Source organism: Daldinia vernicosa (assembly GCF_022497035.1).
Source record: "Daldinia vernicosa strain CBS 139.73 unplaced genomic scaffold F5Y00scaffold_13, whole genome shotgun sequence".
NCBI classification, from domain to species: Eukaryota; Fungi; Ascomycota; class Sordariomycetes; order Xylariales; family Hypoxylaceae; genus Daldinia; species Daldinia vernicosa.
Window position 1 is genome coordinate 203392 of NW_025953929.1, and position 12409 is coordinate 215800.

At 49.0% G+C, this 12409-nt stretch overlaps 2 protein-coding genes across 2 annotated transcripts; one reads left to right on the forward strand and one right to left on the reverse strand.

Annotated features, from left to right (window-relative positions):
- Positions 1-894: 894 nt before the first annotated feature.
- F5Y00DRAFT_231900 (Cerato-platanin) lies at positions 895-1987 on the forward strand. The gene is made up of 3 exons (XM_048007090.1): positions 895-1127; positions 1217-1383; positions 1495-1987. The coding sequence occupies exons 1-3, from the start codon at positions 1067-1069 to the stop codon at positions 1678-1680; spliced, it is 414 nt and encodes a 137-aa protein (XP_047866656.1). The 5' UTR covers positions 895-1066; the 3' UTR covers positions 1681-1987.
- An 828-nt stretch (positions 1988-2815) lies between these two features.
- On the reverse strand, positions 2816-10412 carry F5Y00DRAFT_260177 (uncharacterized protein; the record flags this gene model as incomplete). The annotated part of the gene is made up of 3 exons (XM_048010982.1): positions 2816-8964; positions 9023-10294; positions 10406-10412. 3 exons carry the CDS (start codon positions 10410-10412, stop codon positions 2816-2818), a joined length of 7428 nt encoding a protein of 2475 aa, XP_047866657.1.
- Between the last annotated feature and the right edge of the window lie 1997 nt (positions 10413-12409).

Here is a 12409-nt window from a genome sequence, read left to right on the forward strand (position 1 = left end):
AGCTCGTTTCCGCATCAGCAGACCGGAGATACGGTCTTACTATTTACACCACTTCTAATGATGTAAGTTGCTCTCGGAGAATGTACCTACATTGGCACAAATTCCTGAGCCCCAATTGTCAACAACTTTGAACATCTAGATTCTAGGCAAGTTTCTAGAATCAACGAAGAGCTGGCAAGCCGCATAGTGTATCTCCTCATTTACCCAACTGCCGTTAGCGTTGCCCCAGATGCACGGGGCCTCAAACTGCGCTGCAGACTGCAGGGCTGGGCTGGGCAGTGCTCATGCCTGCTATTAATGGTATTCCTCCGAGTCAGTGAAGATGGTCCAGCCAGCGTCCAGCCAGTCACGGACTTGCGGCCCCAGCAGAGAATCAAGCCGCACCACCAAATACGAGTGAGATCGGCATTAACTACTCCCCACATAACCTCCAAGCTGCCAAGCAGCACAAACACGAGGATTCAAGACCCGCCGATGTTGCATGTTGCACGATACTGGTACAATGCTTTCGACTTAGCATCATATGTGTTTATTGCCTGTTCTTAGTGTACGCAGCCTCTGTTTACTTAGCAGACAACCGATTACTAGGTAGGTACCTTAAGCTAACAGCTATGTAAAGAGTCGGCCACAATATCAATTGTCAGTTTAGGTACAATACAATACCTACAGCTTACCAACCCGGGTTCCACTGAGGTGCAGCATGTCACCAACGTATGATAGCATCGAACTTCAGCTTCGTAAGTAACGTACCGTAGAGACAAAGCAGCGTAGCGCAAGTAGCGGGAGCCACGATATACGAGAGACACTTAGAATATGATACGACCAAGTTGGGCAATCAGGCAAATGTATATAAGAACAACGTCTACTCGTCTTTCCACAGTCATCTTATAATCACCATCAACAGCAGCATTTACAACTTAAATACTAATACATCCTCATCAACTCTACGACCAACTTCATCCTCGCTTCTCTCTTCCTCTCCGCACTAGACATAATAATAATAATACCCGAGACATAACAGTCGCTCCTCAAATTCCAACCTTCAGCCTTTCAACCACATACGAAAATGCAGTTCTCCAAGCTCATCCAGCTCCTTTCCCTTGCCGTCGCCTCCTCGGCTACCACAGGTACGACCCCCTCCTCCCCTCTTACATACAAGGAACTTAAATAGGGTATTGATCTTCTGACGATAACCGATAACTAACACACGCAACAGTCTCCTACGACACCGGCTACGATGACGGATCCCGCTCCCTAACGGTCGTCTCCTGCTCCGACGGCCCCAACGGCTTGATCACGCGCTACGGCTGGCAGACGCAGGGCAACATCCCAAGCACGTACATCGGCGCCGCCGAGGCCATCGCCGGCTGGAACTCTCCTTCCGTATGTTCTTTCTCCTCCCTCCCTCCCTCATTCGGTAACCTAAAGCATACCTACCTAAGGTACCTCCCTAAGCAAAACAAGGCAACAATGCTAACAAAACTGAATAAATAGTGCGGCACCTGCTGGGAACTAAGCTACAACGGCAAGACCATCAACGTCTACGCCATCGACCACGCCGCCGCCGGCTTCAACATCGCCCTCGACGCCATGAACGCCCTGACAAACGGCCAAGCCGTTGCCCTCGGCCGCGTCGAAGCTACTTCCCGCCAGGTCGACGTCAGCGCCTGCGGCGTCTAAGCTGCCACCCCACTCATTCACTCATCACCACGTTCACGCATATTCTTATGATGAAGAAGAAAAAAGACGGAGTTTATTTTCGGTGACGGGAGCGCATGGCGAAAGGACCCGGTGTTTGGTTACGGATCGGAGTTTTTATTTCGTTTTATTTTATATAACGCGCACTGACTGACGTATATGTATATACACCTACTACCTACTACCTACCTCAGGTACTTAATGTTCATTCCTTAATCACGCATACTTCGAAATAATTGTTATACCATGGCATCATTTGGATGTCGCGGGCTTTATTGCCTACTATTGTAAGGACTTTGCTCGAAACTATGATAGCATTCCTAAGGAGTAACATCTCTACAATGAACTTGACTTTGATTTTGAATTTAATCGTTCATTTTGATCCAATCATTATCACGCAAATAAAATAGGGGAAAACTTTGACTTAAAAAACGTGACGAAAGTATTAATTCTATCTGTCTGATATCTCCTCGACACGACACGATCCCAACGACGATCGTCTTCATACAGTAGCAGTAGTAGTAGTACTAATTTATCTGCAGACCTCCCCAGAAACGACGTCACGCGTATGCATCGAAGATTCCAACTTCTCTGCTTCTTCCATCTCTTCTCTTCTCTTCTCTTGTGCTTCCTTCTCATGAGCGAAATGAGCGAAAACTTCTCCTTTTCTCGTCTCCAATTAACCGGCTATGCAAAGTGGCAGAACAACAAAGGAAACAAATTGCTTAAAAAAAGATGAAAAAATAGGTAACTTTTCTGATTATCAATCTTCTTCTCGAATGGGAAATTTGAGAAACCAATTGCCAATCTGATCCGTCAAGAGAATGAATGTAGATGGTTATTTGTTGTGTTTCGTTTCATTACATTTCAAGTGCAGATAGTGTGCGAGAAGGGTGGGAAAACAGAGAGTAAAGGGGTATCAATCTAGACATCGCGGCAGCGGCAGAAGAGGAAAAAGGCAAATGGTATAAAAAAGCGCGCATTTGGTATATAACGTCAACTTCCCCAAAATGCCTTGATGATTTATGCGACAAGCATAATAATGTCGCCCAAAAGAAAGTAGAAAATCTGGAAATGGTCTGGCTATCAGTCGAGTCCTGATCCATTAAACACCTCTTCAATCATCGAAGAAGGAAGCATCGTCAAACTCCTCAACGTGCGCATCTGAATCGTATGCGCCAGATCGCATCATTGGGGGAGTAATTGGTTGACGACGCTCTTGTTGAGGCGGGGTGCTTATCCTAGGCATCTTCTCGGCTTGCCGCGCTGTTATTGACTGGCCTTGAGATCTAGCAGCAAATTGTTCGGCGGTAAACCGACGGCCGGTAGTACCGAACGCGGTAGGTTGTATCTGGTTCTGCTGTGCCGGCGGGGTATTCCTAATACCAGAAGCCGGAGGAGTCATGAGACCGGAGAGATAATTATTCTGAGATGTGACGTTCGATTTCGAAGGCGTAGAGCTTCTAGCTGACGCTGGAGACGAAGACAAGACATTGGAGAGACTGTTAAGCGCAGGCTGGTTCGACTTTCGCCAGCTACCCCAAGCGGCTGCGAGAGGCCCAACAGCTTGTGCAACTCGAGGAGTTGCAGCTCCTCTAATCGTAGCGGCAATGTTTGGCAAGCTGATGGCCGAACCACCATTCATGGCACGCTCTCGTTCTTGTTCTTCCATTTGAAGATTTGCCTTCAGACGTATAGCCGCATCCCTCACAGATTCTCGATCTAAATGATCTGAGGATAGCGCGTTAATAATATCTTGGAGATCCCCATGTCTCACAGCCAGGAGTTCACGTAGCCACGTGATTTCATCATCTCGCTTGGAAATCTTAGAGGCGGCGTCAGGATCAAGCTTGGCAACAGTTTGCTCGAGCTCTTCAATCCGCTGCTCACGGGCCTGTAATTGCTCTTGCAGGACCATAATAGACTCACGCAAGGCCTGTGGCGAAACCTTCTCGGGGAGTTGCATAGCCTCTGCTAGCTGCTTTGTCTGGGCAACAGGTCCAGGTGCACCGACAGACTTGGAAGCTTGTGCTGCTTGGGCCGCCGCCCGCGCGGCTTCCTGCGCAAGCTGTACCTTGTCTTCCAGATGAGCGACACGGTCTTGGAGATGTTCGGTCTTTGAAGTTGATAGGCTGAGTCGCTCCAAGAGGTTCTGTTCTGTACGTTGCGCATCTTCAGCAGCATTGCTGATCTGTCGCTCATACCGTGCTTGAAGATCCTCCATCTCATTTTGGTGTTTACTAATGAGTTCGCTAATTTCGGCACGCCGCTTACTCTCGGCTTCTTCAAGCTCGGTCTGCTTAGTTGTTTGGGCTTCCTCAAGCATCATCTCATGGTGTGCCTTCGCGGTGTCTGCATCCATCCTGACCTGGTCCAGCTGAGCTCTTAGCTTATTAATATCTTCCTCGAGCTCCTCACGCATGGCGTTAACTTCGTTATTAGCAGCTTCTAGCTCAGCTTGTACGGAAGTCTGTGTGCGCTGAACTTCAGCAGCTGCCGATTCTCTTGCTTCGTGGATTTCTCTCTGGTAACGTAGAATATTCTGCTGGAGATTATGATTGTCGTCACGGAGTTCAGATAGCAATGCTTCGAGCCGTTTGCATTCGCTAACAGCCCTTAGGCCAGCACGCTCACCATTCTCCAACCTTTCAATTTCGGTTTCGAGGCGTTCACGAGTTCGTGCTTCAGCTTGTAGCCTAGCATCAAGTACTTCTTGCCGTGCGATAAGGGCTTGCTCTCTCTTCTGGCGGCGGGCATTCTCTTCCGTAATTTCGCGAGCTGCATGGGCCATGTCGTCTTGCAAGGACATGAACTTGGCTCGCCAGCTATTCCGGATTTGCTCGTTTTCTTCAAGCTGGACGCCGAGTGTATCGATAAGCTTATGCATGTGCTTGTTCTCATTAATGGCCTCCATAAGATCATCCGTCTGTCGATGAGCTGTCTCCCTTGCCTGTTCAGCTTCAGAACGCCAGTGTCGCGTCTCTTGTCGAGCATCGCGGAGTTCAACTTCTGCAGTGTTAAGACGGTTCTTGAGCTCTGCCTGGGTGTGCTCGGCATTTGTCTGAGCTGCTTCCAGGAGGGTAAGACGCATGGAGGCTTTGCTCGATAACTGCTCCATACCCTTGATCTTCTGTTCACGTTCTTCAAGTACAGCCCGTAGGCGATCTTCCTCTTCGGAAGAGATACGAAGAAGTCGTTGGATCTCCGAGAGCCTATCTTCGGCGTCCCTACGACCCGCCAATTCTTGCTCAGTCTTGCTTTCTGCATGCCTGACGCGCTCTTCCAGGTCATGTATCCTCTGATCGAAAATACTACGGTTCATAATTTCGACTTCCACCTTCGTCTCCGCTTGTTCCAGCTGTCGTCGAAGCTCAGCAGCACGATCCTCAGCACCGCGCCTAATTGTTGTCTCGTTCTCTCCTCTAGCCTCCTCGGCTCGCAGTCGATCTTCAAGTTCCAGGACTCTAGAGCGCTCGCTCTCGGTTCTGCTCGCTTCAGTATGTAGGCGCTGTTCAAGTTCAAGGACTCTAAAGCGCTCGCTCTCGGTTCTGCTTGCTTCAGTATGTAGGCGCTGCTCAAGTTCCTGTATCCTCGATTGCATCTCAGAAAACCTCGCGTTCACCGCGTCATCGTCCTTAATTACTGGTTGAGGAGTTGGAGGCATGCGACGCTCCACTGCCTCTTCTACGATAGTCCGAATATCTTCGCCACGGAAGTCTAATCGTAAGGTTTGGCTGAGTTCCTCTTTCATTTGCTGCAATGCCTTTATGACGGCTATATCTTCCTTGTTTGGACCCTGATCAACGGGATCAGGCTGGAGTGCACGCATTGATTGCTGCTGATTTAGAGCATCCACAACAGCAATCCGAATTTGCTCTAGTCTTCTGTCTCTTCTGGGACTCATTGACCGGCGGATAGGCGTTTCGTCATCTTCATCGTCTGCATCGCTCTCTTGGAGTTCGGCGGAAACACTGCGTCTATCACGTCGGCTGGACGGCGCTCTACGAGCTAAAGAACCCAAGGCATGTTGAATATCGCCAAGCGTTTTCTCGAGAGGGTCGAGTCTAGAAGCAAGGACGGTACCAACCAAGTCGTTGACATGACCATCGAAGTATTGGACACGTTGTTCTAGTTTCTCCTGCTCACTGGCGCTGAATGCATCATCCCATTCACTCTCCGGTAGACTCTCTCCGATATTGAGTCGATGTACAGGACCATCAAACGAGTGCGAAACGCCGCTTAGTGGAGGGTCAACGAAGGGATCTTCAAGCTCAGTTGAAGGTCTCGGGGCCACAGCCTGCCTAGGTAAGGGAAGGTACTGCCGAGGTGGACTTGGACTCGGTGCATCACTTCGAAATGGTACTTGAGGTGGCAAGTGCACAGGTGGCGAGTTCGTGATAGTAGCACCCGGGACATTCTGCATAGGGCTGGGTTGACGCCATTTAGGAGACTCCATCGTTCTCTTGACACCCATCGTCGGATCGTTTTTGTTGAGATGTTGCATAACCGCGTCGATTTCTTCGAATGTGGGCTCATGGGTATTATCCTCTCTCGATTCAGCTGGTTCCGATGGCGGGCTGACAGGCAGAGGTTCAAAGCTATGCAATTCGGATACCTCGCTAGTTTGTTCGTTGATGCTTTCTTCAGCAAGTTGCGAAGGGTTATCTTCAGATACTGGAGACGGAGTAGCGGCAAATCGAGAAGCGGACAATCCAGCCGATTTCGGTTGTGGCGATGGAGAAGCTGCAAATCTCGACGCGTTCAAGCCCCTTGGAGCAGGTGGTGGTGACGCAAATCGTGAAGAACCAAGACCCTTGGTGGGTGGAGCAGTTCGTTCCGTCGGAGTTTGCTGCACCTTGATCGGTTCAGGTTCGGGCTCGGCAATGGACTTGAAATCTGGTCCAGGGGTTGGAGAACCGGCACGGTCATCCTCAGACTCGTCTTCAGGTTCCACCATCTGCGCCGGTTGGGTCTTGAGAACAGGGTCAAAGGAAGCGGACGCAGAATCAGTCGTAGTACCAAAAGTAAAGCCCCCAGGCACGAACGGCTGAGCTGTAGCAGAAAGGCTCTTATTGTGCTGCTTCTTTAATGAGGGTTCATCGTCACCAAACGGCCTAGCATTATTGAAGTCCTGGATCTCTGTATCGTTCTTGAACTCAAAAGGTTTCCAGCTAGGCTTGTCTTGGTCAGGGGAAGTCGCAGATGGACTACTAGTCGCTTTCGTGCCATTCGACTCGGACTGTAATTTCCCATCCGTAGATTCGGAAAGGATCGTAGACGCGAAAGTCGTGTCGCCTACATGAGAAGTCTCCTCTTCCTCGATTCTGTTGTTGGAGTGGAAGTTCACAATAGTACTATCTCTTTCAGAGTCAGCAGGCTCCGAAGCAACTGGGCTAGGCTGCATCCGTGGCAAGATCTCCGGCTCCGGTGTAGGCTCGGCAAATAAGGGGACATTATCACCATCGTCGTTACTCTCCCTAAATTGCTTCTTAGTTGGATTAGTATCCGTCGTTTGGGTATCCTGACTTTCCGTGGTAGGGACAGCAGAATCTTGACTTGATGGTCGCACGATAGGGACAGCCTTTGACTTCTTAACAGTATTGGCAGCCTCAGACAGCTTCAGGTCGATGTTACCAAATATGCTACCCAGGCGGTTTTCAACGCTCTCATTACCAGAGGCTCCGGCACTAGTTACCGACGAAGCAAAAGATTTCGATGGTTGGAAAGCAGGAGCATCGGGGCGGAATTTAGGTCCAGACGCAGAGAAGCTAAACTCAGTCTTGCGAGGAGAGAATGCTGGCGCGGCTGCATTAATTTTACCCTTCGATGAAGAAGTTGAAGGAACACTAAAATGACTGGAAGTCGCGGAATGGATTTTCGGTGTAAATGATGGCACCCCGGCTCTGAATGTGGTTGGTTGAAAACTGGCTGGCTGGACATTATTGTTACCAAAGACGAACTGACCAGGAGTGAAGCTACTCGTAGGGTTAAATTTGAATTCAGCTGCCCCGGCATTCAACTTCGACAACGAGGGCTTGCTGGCATGGCTCTCGCGACGCGAAGAGGATTTACTATCAGAACTTCGTTCATCCGCCCAAGGATTGCTAGAAAACGACCGCTGGTGAAATTGGTTTGCCAAATCAAAAGACTGGATAGGGGTACCGAGATTGCTTGGATTCGTCTCAATTTCGTATGAATTATTACCGTTTTGCAGATCAAGCGCAGCTGGCCGGCGTTTCTGGAGGCTCCCTTCGTCAGTACTATCCCGTGCCTCGTCAAAGTACGGCGTTTGAGAGAGAGAATGCCCGCGGCTATGTGGTTGTGGGTGGTGAAGTTTTGGTCCTTCATCAGAATCATTCCCAAAACTACCGAAGTGGACAGACGGTCCTCTTGCGTGTGAAGCCGGAACTGCCTCAACTTCTTGCAGGTGGTTCTCTTTCATTTTCTCGTATTCGTTATGGGGACTGTAATCCTCATGCTCAAGTTGAGAGCGGAATTGCTCTTCCAAGTGATACTCGGCATCGTCAATCTCCTTCTGGAGACTGGCACTAGCATTATGACGTATAAATCGGCTAGGCTCTGGAGTTTTGGCTGGGCTCTTGTCCTCATAAGGATTGCTCTGAGTCTCCTCTTCTTCAATTTCTCGCAAGTCTTGCAAGCGAGGCGATGCCCTAGCCGACTCTTGCCTATGCAAATACTGATGCGGAAGAATCGGATATTGCAAAGATTGGTGCCTCGAGTGAATACCGCCAATAGGTGAAGATATACCGTCACGCTGGAAAGGCGAATTGGGCGACATGACCGAGTTCAAGTTAAGAACAGAAGGCGAGCCACTACGGCCAAGCTGTTGCTGCAATAACATTTGCGGAGACCAAGGGTGAGGCGAAGACGGATTAGAGAAATGGAAGGGAAGTTCGTGCGGTGAAATAGAAATCGACGCGCGGGGGTTGAACTTGCCGGGGAACGACGTGCCATGGAAAGAAGCCGGAGAAGCAGCCGATGCGATGCCGGGGCTCTGCACGGACGACCCGGGACCGGAGAGGAATGGGGGTGGGAAAGGGAATGGTTGCTGCCCGTTACTTGCGGCCGAAGACGTTGGAATAGGAGGGGAGAACGGCAATTGAGGGTACTTATTCGACGTTTGCCGACTCATATTTGTTGCGGCCGGAGAGATTGAGGGTTGAGGTGCAGGCTCCTCGTCGCCAAACGACACGCCAAGCGCCCTAAGCTTGGCTTCATTCAACTCATTTACATAGTTCTTCCATGCTGCGATTATAATATTAGTATATGCTTCCAGAGAAGGGATCACTCGAACTGAACACACCATTTAAATCTGGAAGCGTCACCTGATACGTGTGCTGGGAACGCTCATTGACAATATCGTCCGAATTAGGCCACTCATCCCTGCTCTGGGAATAGCTTTCTAGGGGATCCAGAGGAGCATGACGTCCTTCCAAGTCAAACCCACGAATATCGTAACCCAACTCTTCCCAGGAGCGCCACATTTCTTTCACTTCAGCAGCATTTAGAGGGACCGGTGCTTTCCCGGGTCGGCCTCGCTCCTCGTCCCATGGTAGGCAAACTAGGATATTCTTTCCTTTCCAGGGCACTTTTTTCTTGGGTGGGGGCGTGCGCCCTACGACCTGTTTAATCGATTTAATCGGAGTAGTAGGCGCAACTGGATTCGAATTGTTCCAATTCGGCTGGTCGCTTCTAGGAGTATCTGCTCTCGGTACCGATTCCGAGATAGAATCTATGGTGTGGATGCTGGCGGCATCTTGACTAGCTTTCTCCACCTCAAGCGCGTCCATGCTTGCGGTCCCGCTAGTAACGCGCCGGTTCAAAGCAGCTTGCTTTAGAGTTTCGTTGCTAGAACGCTGTCTCGGAAAATGCCAAGACGCTTGACTAGAGGCTCGAGACGGATGAAGGGTAGCTCGCCGGTCAGCTCGTGGGGTCCTGGGATCTGCCTCCTCAAACCAACTCGCCTCTTCGCTCAAAATGGAGCTTCTCAATGAAGAGTGCTCACTATCGTCAGTTCCGTCACTAAGCCAATGGCGGTGTTCAGAAGAAAGGTCCTCGGTGGTATGCTGACGGATCCAATCCTCCGTAAGGCCGCGCAAGGGGCGCCGAGCACGATTCGCAAGTACAGCAGCGCTTCCGGACAGGGAAGTCGAGGGACGGTCTAGCTCGGTTACTATAGTCAATGGAGCCGGACGCAAAAAAGGTGTATTAATCTCTAGCTGGTGCAGCGGAGATTCTTCCGATGTCTCACTGCTGAAGCTCAGTCGACGCAGGTGGCTACTATCGGCTTGGGGGTACGGTGAACCCCAGCTGGCTGTGACAAACTCTCTATCGTCTCCGGAACTACGATTAGATGGCGGCGTCCGAAGATATTCGGATGCCCGACCCGGCAGTGTCGGTGCTCGAAGCGGCGGGAGCACCGGAGACGATTCACCGTCGTCGTCGATAGTTGACGCACTCGAGACGGGGGATGACGACGTCGCTGAATAAGTACGAGATAGCGAGGCTCGAGTGCCGTCCTGTGCAAAAGCACGAGGAGGGGTTGACGGGTTTGAAGAATACGTCTTTGGGGGGGCTGAACCGAGGTATAAGTTAGCCCTCGATTCTGATGTCTCAGGAATCAAGAAAAGATAGACACGAGAAGATAGGCGGAGTCAAGACATACCACGACGAGATCAGCGCAGACAAGGCATGGGTCGCCTGCTGCTAGATCTCCAGACTACTAGCTCTCTCACGTATATCCGTGCACCTCCTTCGTGGCCCGACGATAATTGGAATCGGGTCGTGGGCCAACTAAGGGGTAAAAGTTGCGGTACTAGTTGCGGTACTATGTAGACAGCGTGGGGATTGTCGCGACGCGTCCTTGTAGGAAAAGAAATAAAATAAAAAGAGGGCTCACCGAGGCGATCGGGAAGAAGAAAAGAGCGGAAGAGAAAATATATTAAAAGAATGGTAAAAATACGCAACTCTCCATCGGTTTCGCCTTGCCTGTCACTTATCCGCCTTGAATCCAAGAAGGAGTGATTTTACATAAGATGGACTCGATAATAAAAGACGCGATGGAGAGCTTCGGACGGAAATGCTGCAAGCTGATGCCCCTTGGTTGCGAGAAAAACCCAAGTTGTTCAAAAAGATTGTCTAGGATTGCCTGTTCATGGAAATTGCTATTTAGATCTAGCCTAGTGCTAAACGGGATACGATGAAAGATACATGTAATCGGCAAGTGCTTCCGCCTATATCTATAGTATAAAAGGTCCGTGCATCATGTATTTTTTAACGCCATTTTATCAGCCCAAATTCGCGTTGTGGACTCGCATAGCGCCTTCCCCTCGTCCATTAATTTAATAATGGGCCTTCCCATCGCGTTGGAATATCCACTCCTGCCACTTTGCTGCCACCTATTAGCTAAACGTACCTATTCGTTCTACTACATGTATGTATCAACGGCCATTCCGTCCCTTCTTTCCATCTTTAACTATACACCAACTAACTAGCACAAGCATGTCTAGGAATTATCAGCACAATACACTAAACCTTATCTACCTCTACTTAGTGGCATTAATACACCTAAATCGTCCTAAGATGACGCAAGCTTCCTAACCCTCTGAATAGATATAGGTACTCTCAAGAGTGATGGCTTCCACCATACTATACCTGCTTATACGTAGTGTACCTTAAGTACTTAGGGTAGCATTTACAGCTCGGTCATACTAGTCAATTTGCAATACATACAAAAAAAAAAAAAAAAAAAAAAAAAAAAAAAAAACACGTGTACGATTTCTAAGGTATCTACCTCTTGCCAGCTCAGTCTTGTAACAACAAAGAGAACGGAATCGAGACTGAAATCAAGTCCACTTATATGAGCTCACAGCATACGACCACAGAACCGGACCATAAGCTGCAGGGCAGATTTAATGTGGTTAGACAACTCTTAAGTTTTTGAGGTATCACATAGGGCTGGCGCATATCTATTCACAACAGGGGAATATTAATGCCAATGCCGAGGCATAAACACCAATTCAATTAGGGAATAGTTGATATCTTGAAAACTACCTATGTACATAGTAAGTAGGTCCCTTATTGACGTAATGTGGATTTTCTCCGTTACAAGAAGCTATTCAGATGTCTTCATCTTTAAGTGCGTCCCAAGTGACGTAAGGTTCGGCGGCCCAAGAGTCTATATCTATAATTAGATAACCACTCGACGAGCCATCGTCATCCACGCATATGTTGGTCAAAAGAATGTGTCGCCATAGGTCACGTACAATGCCCCAGAATTGCGAAGGGGTGCGCGAGTCATAGTCTAGTTAGCAGAATGATTATCGACATTAAGTGGCAGCGTATATTGTCTCCATTTCGTAATTGACCAGTTGGGTTTTACTCGGAACGTCACCCCTGACAGCAATCCAGTTAACAATACATTATGAGAAAGCACTTAAAAATATTTAGAAAAGGCTGCCTCCATATTTCTTAACGGCCCAGGAGGTCGGGAATAACTGAGGTCTTTCGAGGTTTACTTACCTAGGTACCTCAGGTAGGTAGGTAGGTAACGTTAGTTATACAGTTAAAGCATAGGTAGGATAAGGTGCTAACACTTCTAGTTTACCCTTTTTACTATGATTTTAAAGACAAGCAACATGAAGATATATTTTACATTTAAATAGGACCATTAGTCATATAAGAGTCCCTA